Source organism: Symphalangus syndactylus, chromosome 17 (genome assembly GCF_028878055.3).
Source record: "Symphalangus syndactylus isolate Jambi chromosome 17, NHGRI_mSymSyn1-v2.1_pri, whole genome shotgun sequence".
In the NCBI taxonomy this organism is placed as follows: Eukaryota; Metazoa; Chordata; class Mammalia; order Primates; family Hylobatidae; genus Symphalangus; species Symphalangus syndactylus.
Window position 1 is genome coordinate 74,153,057 of NC_072439.2, and position 24,913 is coordinate 74,177,969.

General features: G+C 40.1%; 1 protein-coding gene across 1 annotated transcript; it reads right to left on the bottom strand.

Moving 5' to 3' along the window:
- Window positions 1–6,021: 6,021 nt before the first annotated feature.
- Window positions 6,022–24,703, bottom strand: TNFSF10 (TNF superfamily member 10). The gene is made up of 6 exons (XM_063621711.1): window positions 24,688–24,703; window positions 24,003–24,203; window positions 15,516–15,653; window positions 12,275–12,317; window positions 9,532–9,636; window positions 6,022–7,271 (listed from the first exon to the last, which is right to left on the bottom strand). The coding sequence occupies exons 1-6, from the start codon at window positions 24,688–24,690 to the stop codon at window positions 6,844–6,846; spliced, it is 918 nt and encodes a 305-aa protein (XP_063477781.1). The 5' UTR covers window positions 24,691–24,703; the 3' UTR covers window positions 6,022–6,843.
- Between the last annotated feature and the right edge of the window lie 210 nt (window positions 24,704–24,913).

The window sequence follows — 24,913 nt, forward strand, 5'->3', positions numbered from 1 at the left end:
ATCCTCCCATTTTGGTCTCCCAAGTAGCTGGGACTACAGGTGTGTGCCATCATGCCTAGCTAATTTTTGTATTTTTTGTAGAGATGGTGTTTTGCTGCTTCTGTCTCCCAAAGTGCTGGGATTACAGATGTAAGCCACTGGGCCCATTCTATTTTTTTATTTTTTGTGGATACATGGTACGTGTATACATTTATGTATATATTTATGGGGTACATGAGATATTTTGGTACAGGCATGCAATAGTCTAATAAGTCTATCAAGGAAAATTGGGCATTCATCCCCTCAAGCATTCATCCTTTTTGTTACAAATAATCCAACTATCATCTTTTAGTTAGTTTAAAATATAGAATTACATTATTATTGACTAAGTCACCCTGCTGTGCTATCAAATATTAGGTCTTATTCATTCTTCTAACTATTTTTTTTTACCCATTAAGCATCCCCACCTCATTCCCAACCCCCAACCCCCGCTGACCCCCACAGCCACTGCACTCTTTGCAGCCTCTGGGTAACTGCCACTCTATCCTGTATCCTTGACATTGGTCTGAGCAAAAAATTTCTTGGGTAATGCCCTAATAGCATAGGCAACAAAAGCAAAAATGGTCAAATGTGATCATATTAAGTTAAAAAGCTTCTGCACAACAAATGAAAAACCAACAAAGTGAAGAGACAACCCATATAATGGCAGAAAATATTTGCAAACTGCCCATCTGAAATATGTTGTAGTAAGAGATACCTATATTCCATGAAGTGTTTGAATTAAAAACTAAAATGCTTTATATCAAGATAGGCTAACTGGAGAATGATTTTGTGGAATATGCATCAGTTATTCACAAATCAATGCTAATAAATGTTCAAACATTTGAATATTTTTTAGATAAATGTGAAATAAACAAAAAGAAATTAATCATATGAATATAGGTGTAATCATTAAATAAACTGAGCCAGTTATCAAAATTCTACTCTTCTGTAAAAGGAAAAACTCCCTGCCTTATTTTAGGAAGTTAGTATAACCTTGACACCAAAATGGCATATGAATACAATGAGGAAGAAAAATTTTTTAATAATCTTATTAACAAACATAAGTAAATTAAACTTAAATAAAATTCCTAAGTAAGATATTGGCAAACTAAATTCACTACTGTATATAATAAATATGATCAATTAGAGTTTGTCTCAAGATTATAAGAATAATTTACCATTAGAAAAAAAAATCTATTAATGCATGCACCTATTAACAGGTAAATGGATCAAAAAATCATATAATTATTTCAATATAGCTAGACAAAGCATTCAATAACCTATTCATTTTGACACTCTTAGGAAGCTAGGGATAGAAAGTAATTTCTTTAACCTGATAAAGTGTTATCTACCGAAAACCTCCTTGCTCCTCAAAATTGTAAAGGCTTCAAAAACAACGATCATCTGAGAAACTGCCACTGTCTAGAGGAGTCTAAAAAGAAAGGAAGACTAAATATAACATGGTATCCTGGATAGGATTCCAGGACAGAAAAAAAATTCGGTAAAAATTAAGGAAATCTAAATAAAGTATGGACTTTCCTTAATAATTATGTATTAGTATTGCTTCATTAATTGTGACCAACGTATCATACTAACATAAAAATTAACAATAGGGGAAACTGCATGTAGGATATACAGGAACTCTCTAGACTATCTCTTCACAACTTCTTTGTAAATCCAATCTAGATGAACCCTTGTCTCTTGTAACTGTTTTACACTTAAACTCTATTTTTGTCTGAGATTAGTATGACCACTCTAGTTCCTTTTTGGTTACTATTTGCAATAATACCTTTTTCCATCTTTTCAATTCCAACCTATGTGTGTTCCTAGGTCTAACATGAGTCCCTGAGAGACAGCGTGTAGTGGGATCATGGTTTTTTTAATTAATGTTTTTAGCCTTTTTACCTATCTATAGCATTTTATTGGGGAATTTGATCCATTTATATTTAAAGTAATTATGGACAGGGAAGGACTGACTTTTGCCATTTGTTATTCGTTTTCTGTCTTATAGCTTCCTTTGCCCCCCATTTCCTCCATTACTACCTTCCCTTGTGTTTAGTTGACTTTTTATGGTGACACTTTTTTATTACCATCTCATTTCCTTTCATGTAGATTCCATAAATATTTTCTTTGTGATTACCATAAAGATTATATATAATATCCTAAAGTTATAAAATCTATTTTGAGTTGATACCAACTTAACTTCAATTTCATATAAAACCTTTACTTCTTTAGAGCTCTGTCCCTTGCTCCTAACTCCATATTATTGTCCCAAATTAGATCTTTATATATGCACCCACTAACATAGACTTATACTTGTTTTATGCAGTTATGTTTTAGATGTTGTAGAAAATACAGAGTTTACAAATAAAATTACAATAATTCTGATTTTTATATTTTATTTTGTGTTTCCTTTTACTGAAGATCTTTGTATCTTCATAAGGCTTCGAGTAAGAGAGTTTGGTAAGGTTTATGGGTACAGATCAATATAATAATAATGGTTAACAATTTTTTTTTTTGAGATAGGGTCTCTCTCTGTAGCCCAGGCTGGAGTGCAGTGGTGTGATCACAGCTCACTGTAGCCTTGGTCTCCTGGGTTCAAGGGATTCTCCCACCTCAGCCTCCTGAGTCATGGGAACACAGGCCCATGCCACAAGTCCTGGCTAATTTTTGTATTCTTTGTAGAGACAGGGTTTTGTCATGTTGCCCAGGCTAGTATCAAACTCCTGGGCTCAAGTGATCTGCCTGCATTGGCCTCCCAAAGTGCTGGGATGACAAGCATGAGCCACCATGCCTGGCCAATAGTTAAAAATTTTGTTTGCATTTATTATGTACCAGACATTGTGCTAAGTATGTTAAGTGTAAACTCTATTAATATTCACATCAATCGTATGAGAGGACTACTGTAACCACCCCGTTTTACAGAGTTGGAAACTGAGACCCAGAATTTACTAACCTGTTCAAGTAAGTGGTGGAACTAGGATTTGAATTCCATCAATCTGGATCCAGAGACAATGCTCTCAATCACTATGTTGCACTGTTTCTCAAAGTTAATACCTACTCCCTGCATCAGCTACTTTAAAATGTCATTAAAAGACATAGATCCCATTCATGATGTCAAAAATAAGTAAATAAATACAACCTTATTGGAGGTCATTTTAGATGGTCTAAATAAATGGGGGGATACAGTCGCTCATGTTTGGGAAGTATCAAACTAAGTATCTAAAACATGGAAGCTATCCCCAGATTAATCGAGCAATTCAATGTAATTCTATCAAAATCTCTAAAAGGTGCGTGTGTGTGTGTGTGTGTGTGTGTGTGTGTCTGCATGTACACAACTTCTAAGTGGTTCCTAAATTAACAGGGAAAAGTAAGAGCTAAGAATAGCTCAGATTATTTTGAACCACAGGACTAAAGAAAGGGAACATACATCCCTGATATCAAGATTTATAGTAAAGCAACAGTGGTTAAAACCAGATGGTATGATTGCCCAATGAGTGGATAAATAAAATGTGTTATACACATAAAATAGAATATTATTCAACCTTAAAAAGGAAGGAAATTCTGGCACATGCTGAAGACATTATACTAAGTGAAATAAGCCAGTCACAAAAGGGCAAATATTGCATAACATATGAGATACTTAAGTGAGTTAAATTTATAGACAAATTAAGGAGAATGTTAGTTACTGGGGGGTAATGGGTTATACACATAAAATAGAATATTATTCAACCTTAAAAAGGAAGGAAATTCTGGCACATGCTACAACATGGAAGAACCTTGAAGACATTATATTAAGTGAAATAAGCCAGTCACAAAAGGGCAAATATTGCATAATTATGAGATACTTAAGTGAGTTAAATCTATGGACAAATTAAGGAGAATGGTAGTTACCAGGGGCTAATGGGATGTTACTGTGTAATATGTGCAGCATTTCATTTTGGGATCATGAAAACTTTCTGGATATGAATAGTAGTGATGGTTGCACAACAACGTCAGTGTACTTAATGCCACTGAATTGTACACTCAAAAAGGATTAAAATGATAAATTCTATGTATAGTTTACCATAATTTTTAAATAAAAACATGGCATAGAGCAGGAATGGACAACTAGATCAATAGGTAAAAAATACTCACAGAAACAGAACCATGAGAGCTTGGTGTATGATAGAAGAGACATTAAAATCAGCGAGGAAAATGAGGGACTAATCAATAAACAGTGTTGGACAACTGGCTATTTATATGGTAAAACATAAAATTAGGCCGGGCACAGTGGCTCACGCCTGTAATCCCTGCACTTTGGGAGGTCGAGGTGGGTGGATCATGAGGTCAGGAGTTCAAGACCAGCCTGGCCAAGATGGTGAAAACTCGTCTCTACTAAAAATACAAATAAAATTAGCTGGGTGTGGTGGCATGTGACTGTAATCCCAGCTACTGGGGAACTGAGGCAGAGAATTTCTTAAACCTGGGAGGTGGAGGTTGCAGTGAGCCAAGATTGCACCACTGCACTCCAGCCTGGGCAACAGAGCAAGACTCCATCTCAAAAAAAAAAAATTAGATTCCTATCTCACCTCATACACAAATTAAATTACAGTTGAATGACATTATCAAACCATGAAGGCTAAACTGTAATTTTTTTAGATGGTGATATCTGTATGATAGTGCAAAAGATTTCTTGAACAAGGTATGAAAGGTAAGGTCGTTTCCTACAGCTGCTGGAACAAAATGTCACAAATCAGGTGGCTTTCAACAACAGAAATGTACTCTCTTATAGTTCTGAGGCCCAGAGGTCTGAAATCAAGGTGTCAGCAAGGTTGTGCTTCCTCTGAGATTGCGTAGAATCAATCCTTCCTTGTTTCTTCCAAGCTTCTGATGATGGCTGTCAATCCTTGGTCATGCTTTGGCTACCAGTGCATCACTCCATTCTGTGTCTGTAATCACCAGTGTTCTCCCTGTGTGTCTTTGAAACCAAATAACCAAATTTCCCTCTTTTTTTTTTTTTTTTTTGAGATGGAGTCTCGCACTGTCACCCAGGCTGGAGTGCAGTGGCACCATCTTGGCTCACTGCAAGTTCTGCCTCCCAGGTTCACGCCATTCTCCTGCCTCAGCCTCCCAAGTGGCTGGGACTACAGGCACCCATCACCTCGCCTGGCTAATTTTTTGTATTTTTAGTAGAGATGGGGTTTCACCATGTTAGCCAGGATGGTCTCGATCTCCTGACCTCGTGATCCACCCACCTTGGCCTCCCAAAGTGCTGGGATTACAGGTGTGAGCCACCGCGCTCGGCCCCAAATTTCCCTCTTCTTACAAAAATGCCAGTGGGCCAGGCACAGTGGCTCAAACCTGTAATCCTAGCACTTTGGGAGGCCGAGGGGGGTGGATCACCTGAGGTCAGGAGTTCAAGACCAGCCTGGCCAATGTGGCGAAACCCCATCTCTACTAAAAATACAAAAATTAGCCGGGCATGGTGGTGCACACCTGTAATTCCCAGCTGCTCAGGAGGCTGAGGCAGGAAAATCGCTTGAACCTGGGAGGCGGAGTTTGCAGTGAACCGAGATTAAGCCATTGCACTCCAGCCTGGGTGACAGAGAGACTCTGTCTCAAAAACAAAAACAAAAAAGAATACTAGTCATATTGTATTAAGGGCCCATCCTTTTCCAGTATGACCTTATCTTAACTAGTTACATTCACAATGGCCCTATGTCCATATAAGGTTATATTCTGAGGTACTGGTGAGTAGGACTTCAACATCTTTCCTGAGGACACAGCACAACTCAACCCAGAACAAAAGTATTAGCCATAAATAAAAGAACTGATACATTTGATCACATTAAATTAAAAGTGAGAAATTTCTTTCTTCTGTAATATGTGTCACATAAAAGATACTATGAAAAAAAGATTAGAAGTCTTTCCCCCATTTTTAGTAATCTTGATATTATGAAACAAGTGAGTACTAAAACAAAAACGACAATAAATGTGAGCACTACAACAAACATGACATACTGTAACATAGAATTTTATTGAAAAAATAACACATACGTACTGAAGGTTTTTTTTGTTTGTTTCTTTGTTTTTTGAAACCAAGTCTCGCTCTGTCACCAGGCTGGAGTGCAGTGGCGTGATCTCACCACTCTGCAACCTCTGCCTCCCGGGTTCAAACGATTCTCCTGCCTCAGCGTCCCAAGTAGCTGGGACTACAGGCATGCGCCAACACACCCAGCTAATTTTTGTACTTTTAGTAGAGATGGGGTTTCACTATGTTGGTCACTATGGTCTTGATCTCTTGACCTTGTGATCTGCCTACCTTGGGTTCCCAAAATGTTGGGATTACAGGCATGAGCCACTGCACCAGGCCAACCGTGATCTTTTAGTGGTGCCTCTTTTCTCTTTTGACTTAGGAATGTTGTCCCTTAAGGAAACCTGGAGGCTACTACTGCGATACACTATTTGAGAGATGGATTGTTGCTCTTTCTTCTACAGTCTTTGCAAGGAGTAGATTATAAAGACAGAAGATGTTAACCATTGCATTAATGTTTGGAAGCTGAGAGTCTTCTAGATTTCTGCTAGCAAACTGATATGAGGTAGAGTCCTGAAAGATCTTTCAGCAATTTCATTTTCTTGGGATAAGTGAGTCACTTCCAGAACAGTGTGCATTGTAGAATTATTTGGTTGTGGCTGCTCTACTCAGATTGCGTAGAGGTTTTTTCGTTTTCTGTTTTTTGTTTGTTTGTTTTGGTCAGATTTGTTGAAACATCTTCATAGTGTATCATCCTGAAAACTGAATAGTCACTTTGAGGTTATTGCTTTTTCTTTCCAGGTCAGTTAGCCAACTAAAAAGGCCCCGAAAAAACTGGCTTCGTGGTCCATGTCTATCAAGTGCTCATTTGTTACAGAAACAAAAATTCTGTCATCTTCCTTAAGCTCAAATATTCCCCCTTGATAGATGGAATAGAGTCCATATTCTGCATCTTTAGACCAACAACTATTTCTAGCGCTTTTCATCAGCAATATAGGGTCAGGATAACTTGTGTATTTGTAAATATATTGGACCATTTGTTTGTCGTTCTTTGTGTTTTCTTTTATTTCCTCCTGAAATCGAAAGTATGTTTGGGAATAGATGTAGTAAAACCCTTTTTCTTGGATGACCAGTTCGCCATTCCTCAAGTGCAAGTTGCTCAGGAATGAATGCCCACTCCTTGATGATTCCCAGGAGTTTATTTTGCGGCCCAGAGCCTTTTCATTCTTGGAGTCTGTAGGAAATTTAGAGAGAAAGAGCGTTAACAGAAGGGAATTTGTAGCAAAGCAAGGAGCTTTTTTGCAGCTGTGGCCAGCCTATATTTTTGTTGGGAATGCCAGGGATTTCAAACTAATATCAAACTTCTTCCTCCTTCAATCTTAATGTGGATTACAAATTCTAGTCACATAGAAATTAGGAGGCTCCTGTATCATTGTGACATTGGGAACTGTTGAGAGTCCCTTGTCTTTTTATACCTTGTCAGTTGCTTATGCCACATGTGTCACACTTAGAATGGTAGCACAAGGGATGGCCCACTCAGATAGCAATGGTTTCTCCTGGGCAGAACTTCTGCCCTGAATCCGTTCCTCCCTTCTTGTGCTGGTGAACTTAAGTGGACAATCCGGAAGGAAACCGAAATAAACGTATCTATTTCTTTAGGCCTAGATCTCAGAAGTTCTTGCCATTCCTTCTGGACTCTTTGGGTCCCTCCTTGATCTTTCTCAGCTCTCCAGAGTCAAAGGCATATCCAAGCAGATGGCATCTCTAGTCAAAAATAATAGAGGCACAAAGTTGGCAAAGGAGCCTAGATTTAAAGATCCTCAGATCCTTGAATCTTTCACACTCAAAGGTTTTGAATGAAAAATGAACCTTTCAAAATGATATTTCTTTACACTTTTAGCCTATCTCCATGATTGGTGCAAAATTGGGCTTTTCCAGAGCATAAACCAATTATATTTATTGATGAGTAGCAAGCAGTAACATCATAATAATCCCCCCACTTGTAGGCAGAACATGCCAATCATTTATAAAACATGAGTCCAAGAATGTCAAGACGGCAACTACCCAGAAGAAACTAAACCAACCAACCAACTCCAAACCCCTAAACAAACTTTTTATCTATTAACTGATGTCTGAAATATTTTTAGACAAATTTATGGGACAAAGCCTCTGATAAAAATAAAGATGAGTATTGCCTGAGTACATACAATAGATCAGACATTTTGCATCATTCTGTGAGTTATGATTTGTCTCAACTTTGCATATGAAGAAACTGAAGCTTGACTACATTAAGTAATTTGCTCAGAACATGCATCTAGGTGAAGAGGAGCTGCGATTCCAACCTAGATATTTACATTGTAAGACCCATGCACAGAGGCCTGGTGCGGTGGCTCACGCCTGTAATTCCAGCACTTTGGGAGGCCGGGGGGTGCAGATCAGCTGAGGTCAAGAGTTTGAGACCAGCCTGGCGTAGTGGTGCACACTTGTAATCCCAGCTACTCGGGAAGCTGAGGCAGGAGAATCGCTTGAACCTGGGAGGCAAAGGTTGCAGTGAGCCGAGATGGCATCATTGCACTCCAGCCTGGGTGACAAAAGTGAAACTCCGTCTCAAAAAAAAAAAAAAAGTCCCATGCACAGTATTACATAGCACCATATCGACACATGTTCTGCCTAGATATAAATTAGATGTAACATATATGGTTAAACTATATGAAACTGACATCTGTGTAAGTAAAATATGGTCAAATATTGGCAATCTCCTATGGTTTAATTTAATATAAATGCCACTAGGAGCACCTAGTGATTCATAGGGATAGTAAATGATTTAGAACCTTTAAAGAGAAGGGAGATTTGATGGCGAGCAAAGAAGGGAAGTGCAAAGGGATGGAAGAAGTAATCATAAGAGAGAAAGGCTGGGTGCAGTAGCTCACACCTGTAATCCCAGCACTTTGGGAGGCCAAGGCGAGAGGATCACCTGAGGTCGGGAGTTCGAGACCAGCCTGACCAACATGGAGAAATCTCGTCTCTACTAAAAATACAAAATTAGCCAGGTGTGGTGACGCATGCCTGTAATCCCAGCTACTTGGGAGGCTGAGGCAGGAGAATTGCTTGAACCCGGGAGGCGGAGGTTTCAGTGAGCCAAGATGGCGCCATTGCACTCCAGCCTGGGCAACAAGAGCGAAACTCTGTCTAAAAAGAAAGAAAGAAAGAGCAAGAAATTACTCTAAAGAAGGAAAAAAAAATGGGATTCTGACAACTGCAATGACAAAATTCTCCCACTTTGTAATTTTCATGAGGCTAGTTAGGTCATGGCAGTAATTGAGCTATTTGTCTTTAATCTTGCATCTGAAAACAGTCAATCTGAGATCTGATTAATACTGAGCATGTTGTAGATAGCCATATAACATTTCAGGTAAAATTCTTTTAAAAATAAGTTACTTGGCACAATCCTTCCATTATTTTCCCTTAAGTCACTTATTTGTTGTTTCTCTTACTTGGAGAAGACAATGTGTTGCTTCTTCCTCTGGTCCCAGTTATGTGAGCTGCTACTCTCTGAGGACCTCTTTCTCTCACTAGGGGAGAAGTATTTTGTTGCTTTTCTAAAAGAGAAATGATAAAGAATCATCAACACTTGCCAAACTATTTCTCCAATACGTTGCTCTTCATAGGTGTTGTCAATCAGCCATTGTAAGCATACTGGGCTTCCAAAGTTGATTCTATGAGTTTTCATAAAAACAACATTTTGATATTATGATCAACATACCTCAGTTTATGATCAACTTGAAAAGTACTCTACACGGAAAGAATAAGCAGTAACATGGATTATAATTTATTGGTGTCTCACAGGTAAGGTCCAAAGAGAAACAAAGTGAAGATATAACAAAGTGAAGATTCTATCCCTTTTCCAAAAATATAAATAAAGAAATAACTGTAGATGTGTAATAATCCTGCTGAGTTAAAGTGTGCAAATAACCACGTATTGGCAAATTTCCACCTAGAATTACATACAGAAATAAACAGAGTGGTACCAATTTTTGTCATCTCAATTTTCCTTTCTCTATGCTAACTACTGCAGATTCTAAAGCAGTAGCAATGATAACAATTGCCCTTAGATGCTGCAAACTGATATCCAACAGTCATCTTGCAATCACCCTTCCACTCCAAAAAAAAAAAAGAAAAAAGAATAGGAATTGACATTCTGGTCATGATATTGAGTATACAAGCATATAAATTGTGAATTCACTAGATCGTAATAAACAAATAACATTTATTGATCACCGTCCAAAGTATTTTGGGGTAGCCTTAAAAAAACAGAAATGTAGGTCAGGCGCGGTGGCTCAAGCCTGTAATCCCAGCACTTTGCGAAGCTGTAGCTGGGCGGATCACCAGGTCAGCAGATCGAGACCATCCTGGCTAACACGGTGAAACCCCGTCTCTACTAAAACTACAGAAAAATTAGCCGGGTGTGGTGGCAGGCGCCTATAGTCCCAACTACTCGGGAGGCTGAGGCAGGAGAATGGCGTGAACCCAGGAGGCGGAGCTTGCAGTGAGCAGAGATCGCACCACTGCACTCCAGCCTGGGCGACAGCGCGAGACTCCATCAAAAAAAAAAAAAAAAAAAAGAAATGTAACAAATGACTTTCTCTAAAAAAATCAGTTCAAACTTCCCAAGTGTGCTTACATTGGTTGTAAGATAAATTATATTCTTTCATCAAACAGACAGTACTAGGGTAAGGCACTACACCCCAGAGGGCTACAAATATTAATCACTGATTTCACTGACCATGTCCTCAAGGGACTTACAGCCTTCTACAGAAAATATGAATTAGAAAGTGACAATTTGGAGGCCAAGATGGGTGGATCACTTAGCCTGAGAGTTTGAGATTAGCCTGGGCAACATAGTGAAACCTTGTCTCTATAAAAAATAGAAAAATTAGCCAGGTGTGTTGGCCTGTGCCTGTAGTCCTACTATTCGGGAAGCTGAGGTGGGAGGATTGCTTGAGGCCAGGAAGTTGAGGCTGCAGTGAGCCATGATCGCACCACTGCACTCCAGCCTGGGCAACAGATTTGTTAAGGTCCTTTCAAGGATATGGATAGGAAAGCCTAGATTTGAAAGCAAATTTTTAAAAGAGGAAATTTCCAACTGGTTATAGCAAACACCTCCCAAAAAAGAAACTTGCAAATATGTGTATCGAGATACCATGGATATATCTTGGTATACAGGGTAGTGTTTCACCTTACTGGGATGAATAACAAAGAATTTTATTCTTCCAACACTGAAAACAGTACATGCATCTATCTGCTATAGACCATTAATCTGGTATGCCTCATCTGAATAGGTGGAGTGTTCAACATTCTCACTACTGCTTTCACCTTTGGAGAAATGATAAGAAAGAAAGCTTAGACCCCAGGACCAGGTCCTGTCCTTTATATTTAAGAAAACATATTTAATAAAGGAAAATGGGGGTGCCAAGTGATGAAGAAGTTTATTGCATTGGAAAAGAATAACAGATTTAAAAAATAACTGAAAGGAAATGAACAAGGTACGTGTGATAAAAATAACAGAGTGCAGGGAATTTAGTTATAAAGGTGTCCAGGGAAGCCCTCTCTGAAGAGGTGACAATTACATGAGCTGTGAAGGATGAAGGAGTGCCAGATGGAAGGCTAAAGAAGCCAGCCTGGGCAACAGTAGTGAACAGAGAGGTGGATCGAGAGAAGGCTGCTGACCATGAACAAGAGGGTGGTGTGGCATGGAGACCACAGGATGAGGATCATAGGTGGGTAGAAAGATTGTTGGGAAAGGGAAGATGGAGGAGGAGGCTTTTGTAAAGAAAGACCTGGAGCCCAGTGGTGGCCTAAAACAAAGAAGGGTAACTTTAAGGGACTTCATTTATTTCTCTCAATTTCCCAGAAATGATTTAAGATGGCTTGTTTGTAACACATTAGAAGGTAGAAACTAATAAGTGAAGAAATTAAGGTGAAAGGAAAATTCATGGGGAAGAATAAAATTAAGCTGAAATAAAGTTCTGACCATAGATGGGCCACAGATTTGGTTCTGAGCTTCCTAGCTGCCAATGTAAAGAGGGAAATAGAATCAACAAGTGGCTTGAGATACAGAGCAGCAGATCAGAGGATGGATGAGTGGATGAGAACACAGAGAAGGAGAATGGAGAACTATTCACAACCTGTCATGAAGATGACAGTAAAAAATTAAAATAACAACAAAAAAGATACTACCTTGAACTGTAGAAATGGTTTCCTCAGAGGTTCTCAAAATCATCTGCAAATATTATTGAATAAAGCTTGTTAATTTCCCTAAAAATTTAAACTGACTATAGAATGCCTATGGCTCATCTTGCTGATGCCTAACAGGAAATTTCTACATGCATTATCAATCTAGGAAGCTTTAAGTTGGTCAAGCATAGGGACTGTAAGGGGTGGGGTGGGAGCTGGGATAAATATTGAGATAGCTGTCCCCGCACAGCAATCAAGGGATGGTCCCCTTTCTGGGAAAGTTCTGTTGCTGGATGAAGTCTTGGAAAGGCCACACCTGGAGCAGTGCAGGAGGAAGAAGCCATCCACCATGTGAGGTCAGCCAAATGTGGCTGATAGGTGTGGCAGCCATGTCATGTCACTTTCTGTGTGTGGGGTGTATGTATATGCGCATTCATGTGTGTGTGTGTGTATAAGTGCACTGGGTAACAGCCCAGGGGCTTAAAATTATTGGACAGACCCAAGCCTCAAGACACAGGGCACACTTCCTCTCTCTCAGGATGCTCACAGACATACATAGCCTATTGAGGTATAACCTGACAACATCATGTCATTCTTTCACTTCTGAGAATGTGGCTGAGCCATTCTCAACATAAAGATATTTTACCATCTTCCCATATCTTTGCTAAATATCTAGTAACTTCCCCCCGCCTTTGTACTAACCAGTGGGGAAAACCAGTAAGAAAGAGTGAAAACCAAACCTTTCTATTAAATTGGAAGACCCTGACTTGGCTCATCCATGGCTTCTGAATTCAGCTGTGTCCCTCCTGCCACCTTCTCCCATCACTGCCCTCTTTCCCAATCACTGTAGTTAATGTTGCAACTGTCAGAAACTTGCCTTCTCTGTACTTCCACCCCATAGCAGAAGCTCTCTGCTTCTCCCTCCACCGCAAACCCTGAAGCCGGATAATGGGGGCAGGGAGTGGTGGCGGTGGACAGACTGTAATCAGTTCCCTGGGCACTGACATACGGGAAGGGGAAGTGAGAGGAAACCACAGCATTCTCTCTTATCTCTGTCTCTCATTTCTCTCTCTCCCACTCTTTACTCTCTCTTTCTCTTATTCTGCAACAGAAAGGAAGGAAAGAAGGGGAAGCAGCAGGAAAAAGAAAAGGGTCTTTCCTACAATGTGGGAGGCAAAATAAAAAGAGTGACTAGAAGCATGGCCAGATGCCCTGCATTCAAATGTTTCAGTTACTGTCTCTGTGAGACTGCTCAAGTTATTTAACTGATCTAAACTTCAATTTATTAATCTATTTTAAAAATATATTTAAGAGGATAATAACGATTTATTATTCAGAGGTGTCGTGAGGATTAAATGAGATAATGTAGGAAATGGGCATAGGATATTTACTGGAATAAGTCTGTTCAACTAATGTGCCTGAAAAGAAAAAGAGAATTATTTTTTCCACATTCTCACCTACTCCCTCTGTGTTCTCTCCCAGCTTCCCACTATTCTAGTTGGTAGCAGGATGTGAGAATGGGAGGGAGAATGGCAGGAATAGCAGGAAAGAGAAATGTCCTCACTATTTCTCTTATCTCCCCACTCCCTGTCCACAGCACCCAGCCCTCTCCTCAGTCTCCAGATTTCCACCCTAGTTCTCAGTCGCTCTCCCCTGCTGGACAATCGCACCTCCACCCTCCCCAAGCCCCTATCCCGGGAACTTGGGAGTTTCATTTCTCAGCTTCCTCAGGACCCTTCTCCAGCCCAGGTTTTTCCTAGTCTCCTGGTCCTTGCCCCCTGAACACTCGCTGTCATTTGCAGTGGTGGAATCATGGCTGCTTCCGTACAGCTTGTGCAGAGTGCAACCCCCTGCCTGGGGCCATGCTGCCCGGGCAGCCACAGAACATGTATGTTTCTAGGACTCCTAGAAGGAAGTCTAGTTTCATTTCCCATAGAAATAGCATCTTACATGTGTCAGGGCTCTACTGTGAAAACAGCTCAGGATTATCAGCTTGATCCCTAACCTCCAACATAACAGTATTTATATGGAGAAACAGATGCAGAGCACCAAACAATGGACTTATAAACATGTGTAAAACACATTCTCTTTCTACCCTGGGAATTCCCCCAGTTAATGTCTTTAAACAATGGTGATGTATGTGGTACTTTATAGTTTACAGAGTATTTTTATACCTGTGTTCTCATCTGATATTTTTACTTAGGCAGAAGCAATGTTTTTTTTTTTTTTTTTTGGTTTTTGAGATAGAGTCTTGCTCTGCTGCCCAGGCTAGAGTGCAGTGGCACGATCTCAGCTCACTGCAACCTCTGCCTCTTGGGTTCAAGCAGTTCTCCTGTCTCAGCCTCCCAAGTAGCTGGGAGTACAGGCACACACCACCACACTTTGCTAATTTTTGTATTTTTAGTAGAGACGGGGTTTCACCATGTTGGCCAGGCTGGTCTTCAACTCCTGACCTCAGGTGATCCACCTGCCTCAGCCTCCCAAAGTGCTGGGATTACAGGCGTGAGCCACTACACCCGGCCGCAAATATTATTAAATGCCCTCTTACAAAGAAGGAAGAGCCTAAGAGAAGAAACTTGATTAGATCTGTCACTCTGCCACATTTAATAAAATAAACTGTTAATTAACATGTCTCTGCTGGAGGTCCTGTTTAAGCAACTTCCATAAACAGATACTTTTTGTAATTTGTTATTTATTGGCTGTAAATTAAGAAAAAACTACCTTCAATTTCTCAAAGTATCTCTTTCTTCCCTTCCCTTCCTTTCCTCTTTCTTCCCTCTTACTTTCCTCTTTCTTTATCTCTATATGCATACAAAAATAAATATTTAATTCCAGACATCAGCAATGTGGGAAGAATATAAAACATCACTATTTGATCTTCTTTATCTTTTGAATGAAAAACAATCCCACACATTCTTTATGACTTTGTGACCTTCTCTTCATTACCCTGTGTGTGCCTCAGTTTCCATAATGTGAGATCAAAAGGTTAGACTAGATATGGAGGCTGTCTGGGCCAGAGGAATGGACTCTAGACCAGGAGTCGGCCAGGCCCTGCCCTTTGCTGCTATGCCCCATTTTTCTAGTTCTATGAATTTGGGGAAAATTACTTAAATACTCTGGGCCTAAGTTTTCTTAGTTGTAAAACGAAGAGTCTAGACTTGATTATCTTAAAGATTGCTTTGCTTTAAGGAATTCTTCTGGCCTTCTCCACCCGCTGATGAGGTCACCTGGTGAGGTTACCTACCTTTCTAATGAGCTGACGGAGTTGCCACTTGACTTGCCAGCAGGGGCTGTTCATACTCTCTTGGTCATTGGGGTCCCAAGAATTGTCATCTTCTTTTAAGAAACAAGCAATGCCACTTTTGGAGTACTTGTCCTGCATCTGGGTTGAGATGGAATATAACACAATATTTTGCATAAGTGCTTTTTATTTTTGTTCATTTGGAAGTTAAGACAACAGAAACTGATAGCAGACTTAGAGAAGTTTTGGCATATTGAGTAAGTTCCTGTTTGAAATAAAAGTAAGCATGCTCTCCTTTGTCCTTAAAAAAACAAGAATAAAAGTAAGCAGCTGGATATGGTGGAAAGGATGCGGGTGTGGGTCAGGCATCTGGAGTCAGAAGGAAAGGATCCAGGTGTCGGTCAGACATCTGGAGTCACAGTGTCCTTCCCTGCCTCCCTTACTAAACAGCTGTGCTTTTCTTGACAAGTTGCTTCCATTCTCCTGTGTCTGTTCATAGTTTTGAGCCGCTTCACTATGGTGATTCTGAGGTCTCTTCCAGATATGTATGGTATGTTATGTACATGGTATGGTATGTATCCCATTTTGAAGCGGAAACCTACCTAGATACAAGGTCGGTAGTGGAGTCAGTTTACATTTTAGGATCCTAAATAAAAAACAGCCAAGTCAATTGGGAGGGGGTCATGTTCTGTTTCTAGATCTGAGCTAGCTAAGTAGATTCCAGTTACTGATCTGATTTCTGCTCCTCTGGCTGGCAGAATCTGGACCATGTTGCCACTAGAAATCTGAATGCTGTCTCATTAAATGTTTACACTAGCTAGGGATTTATTGGTAGAGACTTTAAACACTCTTTGAAGGTTTTCTCCATGTTTCTGATTGAAAGTAAACAATGGCAATAGCCAGATCATTACCAACGAACTCCTCACCCTCATCAACAAATCCTTGCTTGATGTTATAAACACACACACACACACACACACACACACCACCCCAAGCCACCCAGAACTCTTCAGGCTGATAATTGTTTAATTGAGAAAAACAGGAAACAGAAGGTCCAAACAAAGCCAGAAGGGTTTTGTTTGTTTGTTTGCTTTGCTCATTTCTTCTCTTCTGTTTTGTTTTGTTTTAGCAAGTGGGATGGAAGAGATGTTATTTCCCTGAAAAAATCTGCTGAATTGGCCAGGCGCGGTGGCTCATGCCTGTAATCCCAGCACTCTGGGAGGCCGAGGCGGGTGAATCACAAAGTCAGGAGATCGAGACCATCCTGCCTAACACAGTGAAACCCCGTCTCTACTAAAAAAATACAAAAAATTAGCTGGGTGTGGTGGCGGGCACCTGTAGTCCCAGCCACTTGGGAGGCTGAGGCAGGAGAATGGCATGAACCCGGGAGGCGGAGCTTGCAGTGAGCTGAGATCGTGCCATTGCACTCTAGCCTGGACAACAGAGCGAGATGCCGTCTCAAAAAAAAAAAAAAATCTGCTGAATTGACTCCACCTGCAGAAATAAATAAGAAAATGACTATTTTAATCTGTTATTTGAACTAAGGTACTGCAAAGCTTGAAGGCAGGATCAAATTGAATGATGATTCACTCCTTCCTATAGAAAGACAATATCATTTTAAATCAAAATATCTTAACTGTTTATGAGAGTTCCCAGCTAGAATCACACAGTTCTGTACTCAGCCATGTAACCCTTGGACATTTGGCCAAGGTGCCTCAAATGCAAAGGTGCAAACTTGAGTTAATAAATTTCTTCTACACACCCTGACATAGATCATTCATTTACTTTTAAACAAATGTTTATTTTCTTTCTTCCTCCTTTAAATTACAAAAGAAAAACATTCCCGTAGTATACGTAGTTGGAGGTGAAGCTGGGGCCGCCTGAGTTGAGATATGACTGACCATGGACTTAGGTACATTTCCTTGCCCCTGTCTGCCCCACCTGTAGACATCTAGTTGCACCTCCAATTGACTTGGGAGATGCAAAACCTTTCCAAGGAAGGCACTCAGTCACATATGATTCAGAAATATGAGAGCATGTCTAGCAAACTGTGGGAAAGGATCAAGAAGGAACAGACGAGAAACTGGGATCAACCACAAGGCCCGAGGGTGGTTCCAGAAAGAGCAAACTTTCCCTGGATACTGTCCCAGTTCACTCAGTATGAGTTGGCTCTGGCCAAGCTTCGGTTTGATTACACTGAACGAGCAGGCTCACAAGTCTCTGTAACTTGTTGGGGCAAAAAGATGTGCATGACACAGAAAGGAGGGAGCAGTATGCCTTTTTACTTCACATCAGCTGTAAGCTATCTCAGCAGGATATGGCTGAATATGGGAGGCTCCAGCTGTGGGAGGCAAGGTGCAGAGTTGAAAGCTGCCTGTGATCAGGCAGTAACGGCAGCAGGCAACAACGGCAGCAGGCAACAACTTATCAACTGAGGTGGAGTTTGACATGGATGGTGGTGGTGGAGCTTGTGCCACAGGGACTAGCCCAGATTAGCACCAATTGCTGGCTAGAGCCTGTGATCCCTTCTGAGTATTTTCCAGAAATACTGTCAGGAAGAGGTGGGGGGAACCCGGAAAATTGAGTAAGGTCCTGGGTATAAGTGGATGGGAGGTTAACAAGCTAATGTAGCTACATTATTACCCAGGAGTTTATAAAGCCTGGATATATTCAGGATACACCGGCAAGCAGGGAAGCATGGAAAAGTAAAGAACACTTTTCTAAAAGAAAAAAAACCCTCCAAAAACTAAATAAGTAAATCACAAAAACAAAACAAAACAAAATAAAACAAAACAAAACATGAAACAACCACTAATAGCAGCTATATTCTCACCTCCTAGTTAACCTTTGGATGATCTCTCTTGTTTATAGGGGTGAGATCAGACGGTGTGTGTGCATAATTTTGAGTATGGTTGTTTTCTCATAAGACTATATAAAAATGCTGTGTTCTTTAAATCTATGTGAAAATTATACATGGATAGCATGGATATTTTTATGACATTCCCTGTAGGAAATATGTAAAATCTAGAAAAATAAAAAGGAAAAAAAGTACTCATAATCATAGCATCTAGAGATCACATTGTCATTTTGGCGTTTCTCTTTCTAGACCTTTTTATGCATAAATGTTGATTTCTGAACAATAGTAATCCAGAGAGGAAGCCCCAGTCACTCTCTCCACCCTCACATGTTTCTTGCATCATGAATTTTGGTAGTTTCTTCTATAGAACTTGGCCAATGCTGGTGACTAGACACATGGTGGGTTGACGTGGCGTGCTGTGGTTATTCCAAGAATGATAATTAATACAATCTGTCTAGCCCGCCTCCTCCCATCCTTTCCACTTCAAAGTATGAGTTTCCTGCAGCATATCATAGGCTGAGGCTATATTCTCTAACTAACCACACCTGGGCACTGGAGGCAGAAGGTAGCGTGTGGGGGTTATTTTCATTTGCGTGCCTCTGAAAAGAAAGCTCTTGCACTGGGTGCCTGTTCTTCAGCTCCAGAAGCCCTTGGTTCTGAAAAGTGGATTTCCATGGTGACTGCTCTTGGTGCTATTACAAACATGGTGGTTGTCTAGCCCAGGGTCAACCAGTCCTTGATGGGGCTTGAGGTCAGCAGGGTAGACTCAGCAAGGTAGACTTCAAGATGGCAGCACTGACCCTGTCTGCTGTCCAGACATTAGTCTCTGGCAATCATTTTCTGCAAACTGCGAATAGCATAAAGGATCATTTATGGAGATCCGTGGAGGGGAAGCCCTTCTCCTTTTTCCTCCCCATCTATGATGCCACAGTGACAGGCCATTCCTTTATCATAAAACTTTCTCAGAGGGACACAGACTTCAGGGGCTAAGCCCATATTTGTTGTTCATGTTTGCTGGTCTACAGGCTATTTGTGAAGGTCCAATCCAATGTTATGAAGCCTTCCTTAACCCTTACACCCTATAATCCTTGCATACTGTATCTTCTGCAAATTTTCACCAGCTAAAGTGGAGCCTGTATTCAATTTTAAGAAATTAATACTTATGTTGAATATACTTTTCCAAAGTCTACACAGAAGATTCAAATTTATTTTCCCTTTGGAAAATTTCTGATGAAGAAAGTGACACCTTCAGGAGACTTTTCAGCGGTAATTACAATGCTACTATAAAAATAGCATTGTATTGTATTGAAAAAATGTAAAAAAAAGTAGGTGCTTCAATTTATTGAGTACCTCCTTCATGCCTGTGTTCAAAATCAGGCTTTACCTTTTACTAGTTTTGTGATCTTGAACAAATCTCTTAACTTCGCCTGAGCTTTAGTTTGTTCGTCTATAATATGGGATAATTATACTTACGTAATAGAATTGTTATGAGATGAAACCGGGCAATACTTTTCAAAGTTCCTGGTACACAGTAATTGCTCAATATCTGTAATTCTCCTAGCTTTCTAGCACTCTCAATGAATTCTTCTGCATGCCTAATGTACATGTATTCATATGTCAATATGCAATTAGGAAAAATGTGTGCAAGTGGGAAGATCTTAGGCCTTATATGAAATTTCCATTTTTATAGTAGAATTGAAAAAGAAATTTGATTATATATACAGACAATTGCATGAGTCAGTTGAGTAAAGAACTGGTTGATTCAATCTTAAAATTAGTCCAACTTGTAATATAAGCAAATTGATGGAGCTACTTGTGTGTGGAGTAACAGCTTTACTCTGTTTCTGCTGCAAACTTAAGAAAGGTTAGGAAATTCTGGCTCCAAATTGGTGAACATAGCAGTATTCCAGTCTCTCATGTAGACTTAAAGCTAAAGGTATGATTATAGTTTCATGAATATTTTTTTCTTACAAAAGAAAATCTTTTCTAAATGTGTCCTACAATAAACCTGACTTTACTGGTCATCTAATAGTAGCCATAATTTTCATAATTACTTGCAAATAAAACAAGAGTCTGCCTCATCCATTTCTAAAAGAAAAATTTCCGACTGATTGGGATAACCAAACTTACATTCCACAGGATACGCAAACTGCATTTCCCTAGCAAATAGTTACTACTCTATGTCTTTTGCACAATTTATACTTTTCTGAGATCCTTAGCCTTTCATTTCCTAGTCAGCTGGCAGAGTTGGAGCTGCAGGATGCACTGTGCATGCACAGTGTACATCACAAGGTGCAGATAGGTTAACCCTGTGGACATCCCACCGTGGAGGGAAGAGCCTACAGACCTGGGTGCTAGCCACCCCACGGCTGCCTCCAAAGCCTTGTCTGAACTTGAGTACATTATTTCTTGTCTCCTCGTCTGTAAAAAGGTGGTTGTGGTGGTGGGGGGAGGATCTGAAGTTCCTTGTAGCTCATAATTCTCTACTATTTAATATACAATGAGTTAAAATACATATTAGAAGTCAAAAACTGAGTTGGTTTATTTTCAGCAATTTTGCAGTCATAGTTCCAAGGGTTTTCATCGAGAAAATCATAAAATAGCACTAAGTGTTTGTTTGTTTTTTCTGTCAAAGATACCTCAATTTGTACATGGACCATCCACAGGCAGAGATTGGCAGTTTGCTTTTCAATTGTTTTATCATGAACAGCTGTGTCTATCTGATAACTTCTTTATTACAGATTTTACCCATGACATGCCTGTGCCCCAGGAATAGGCAGAATGCCAGTCCTTTGTATTCTCACTTATTGTCAACACAGGAATACCACATAACTAAAAGCAAAACATTTCAAAGATGTGAAAGTTCACCAGGACTAGCTACATCTGGAATACAAAATGGGAGTGTTCAGTGACTTAGAGCCTAGCTTTGGGTTGAGCCTGACTCTACCCTTGTTGCCTGCATATTCGTGGTGCCTACCACATTTGCGAAGGCTGTTCGTTCATGCAATAAGTATGTAGTGAACCACAAGTATTAGTATTAGTGGCTACTTGGGAACCACACGCTAGACCCAGAGGTATACTGATGAGCAGAAGCAGACACAGCTCTGATACAGCTACCCTCACCCTCAAGAATTCATGAGTCAAGAACCATAACTTCAACCTGCAACAACAAAGCAGGGAAGATGGCTACAGTAACCAAAACAGCATGTTACTGGTATCAAAACAGATATATAGACCAATGGAACAGAACAGAGGCCTCAGAAATAACACCACACATCTACAACCACCTGATCTTTGACAAACCTGACAAAAACAAGCAATGGGGAAAGGATTCCCTATTTAATAAATGGTGCTGGGAAAACTGGCTAGCCATATGCAGAAAACAGAAACCGGGCCCCTTCCTTACAGCTTCTACAAAAATTAACTCAAGATGGATTAAAGACTTAAACATAAAACCTAAAACCATAAAAGCCCCAGAAGAAAACCTAGGCAATACCATTCAAGATGGCATGGGCAAAAACTTCATGACTAAAACACCAAAAGCAATTGCAACAAAAGTCAAAATTGACAAATGGGATCGAATTAAACTAAAGAGCACAGCAGAAGAAACTATCATCAGAGTGAACAGGCAACCTACAGAATGGGAGAAAATTTTTGCAATCTACTCATCTGACAAAGGTCTAATATGCAGAATCTACAAGGAATTTGTTTCTTGTAAAACAAGTTGACAAGAAAAAAAACCACATCAAAAAGTGGGCAAAAGATATGAACAGACACTTCTCAAAAGAAGATATTTATGTGGCCAACAAACATATGAAAAAAAGCTCATCATCACTGGTCATTAGAGAAATGCAAATCAAAACCACAATGAGATACCATCTCACTCCAGTTAGAATGGCAATCATTAAAAAGTCAGGAAACAACAGATGCTGGAAGGATGTGGAGAAATAGGAATGCGTTTACACTGTTGGTGGGAGTATAAATTAGTTCAACCAGTGTGGAAGACAGTGTGGCAATTCCTCAAGGATCTAGAACCAGAAATACCATTTGACCCAGCAATCCCATTACTGGGTATATACCCAAAAGATTATAAATCATTCTACTATAAAAACACATGCACACATATGTTTATTCCAGCACCATTTACAATAGCAAAGACTTGGAACCAACCCAAATGCTCATCAGTGATACACTGGATAAAGAAAATATGGCACATATACACCATGGAATACTATGCAGCCACAAAAAAAGAATGAGTTCATGTCCTTTGCAGAAACATGGATGAAGCTGGAAGCCATCATTCTCAGCAAATTAACACAGGAACAGAAAACCAAACACTGCATGTTCTCACTCATAAGTGGGAGTTGAACAGTGAGAACACATGGACACAGGGAGGGGAACACACACACTGGGGCCTGTTGGGGGTGGGAGGCTAGGGGAGGGAGAGCATTAGAACAAATACCTAATGCCTGTGGGGCTTACAACCTAGATGATGGGTTGATGGGTGCAGCAAACCACCATGGCACATGTATACCTATGTAACAAACCTGCACGTTCTGCACATGTATCCCAGAACTTAAAGTAAAATAAAAAAATTTAAAAATAAAGAAATCTGTTTGTCAGAATTCACAAAGAGCAATAGACCTCATGTGAGTTATGAATCTGAACTTCATCCTGCTGTGTGCTATTGGATAAAGACTCTAAGAGCTACATTACAGATTTTTTAGACAGGAAGTATCACAGTAACAAGGCCCTATTTAAAGGCTGTTGCTACTGCTATGGAACAGATTTACCCATTTGTGTTTGAAAGCAGGAAAGAAATTTTATCATTCACCACTTAATTGGTTAGAATCTCTTACTGTGCACCTTTTAAAACCTGCTGCACATTGGACTCAAAAGGAAAACTGGACCAACGGTAATTGAGGAAATAGACTCTTTTATTTATTCATGGCTACAGTGTAAGCTCCAGTCCCTTTGGATTTTATTCCAAACCTTGCTATAATATAAAAAAGGAAGTTTACAAGACATGTCATTGCTGCTTTTACAAAAGGACATTCTATTTATTTTCGCAGGAATTCTCATGTCCCCATAAGCAGAGCTGTCACAGCGTGCACTACCTTAGGCTGTTTTATTGTTGTCATTGTGATTTTTTTCCATTTTGAGCTAATGTGTTTTATTTGTGAATCGTCTTTTACATTTTTGTATGCTGAATATGAGCACCAAAGAACCTGTAAAAGTTCTCTTTTTCAACTGAATGTGCACAGATAAAAGTTTGGAAAAGGAAAACAAAAGAACTGTAAAGCATTTAGCAGAAAGCTTTCATGAAGAGTTGCAATGGCTAATATTATAAAATATACATACTTTTAAAAACAAAAAATCCCTCAGGAGTTTTGTTGCCCACATCTGCTAGTAACTAGTGGAGCCAGTTGTGTAACTGCACTTAGTTTACACAATTTCTTGAACTTACAGTTTTGCAAAGACCTCAGTGGTTATATGATTTAGCAGTTAAGAGTGTACCCACAGAGAAAGGAAGCAGGAAAGTCGTCAGAGAGGGGCAAGCTGACATGCAAAGAAGAAGGTAACCAGACAGTTGCTAAGCGCCTCGAAGACTGAGTGCACTGCACTGCACTGACCTGCTTCAGCTCGTTGGTGAAGTACACGTAAGTTACAGCCACACAGAGAGACTGCAGGAGCACTGTGAAGATCACGATCAGCACGCAGGTCTGCCCCAGGCTGGGTCCCCCCTGGACCTCCATCATAGCCATGATCCTGTCAGAGTCTGACTGCTGTAAGTCAGCCGGGCAGCCGGTCACTGAAGCCCTTCCTTCTCTGTTCTTTTATAATCAGTGAGGAAACGAAAGCGAATGAGTTGTTTTTCTGTGTTCTGTGGCCTTGGCCCCACCCACATCTGTTGAACCTGCAACTGTCCCTCCCCTTTCCTACTCCAGGGACAACTTTTATCACAAAGTAGTTGTTGGAAAGGAGGGAAACGGAAAGAAGCTCCTCTCCTTGCCCTCGGGATCCATGCACCCCTTCTCTGCACTCACCTCAAGCCCATTTCTCTCTCCTCTTTCTTGCTCTCCTTTTTATAATGTCCTCAGCCAAAGAGGGGAGGGATTTTCTTTGCTTTTCCCTAACACATCCTCATTCTACCACAGAGCTGTAAGCCTCATGGCCTGGCTGTCATAGGCACAAGGCCTGTTTTCTGAATTATAAGATAATTTTTATGACCTGAAACTTCCATATCTGGTTTTTCTCATGCTACTGTGAGGGTGGGAAGAGGGCAGGGTGGGAGTGGATAAAGGAAAATAGAAATACCATCTCATAGCAATGGTCTTGCTACATAACTCCATCTTGAATGTCAGAATCTGAATATTGACTTCTTCTTCCTGTTTGCAAACCCTCAGACACAAATTCTAATCTCCTTCTCAGATCTCCATCCCTACCAAGACAATATGCCTGTGTTTTAGGCTGGACAGGTAGGAAGTAGTTGACACACTCAGAAAGGCAAAGGAAAAAAACATGTGGATGTTTTCCAAAATAT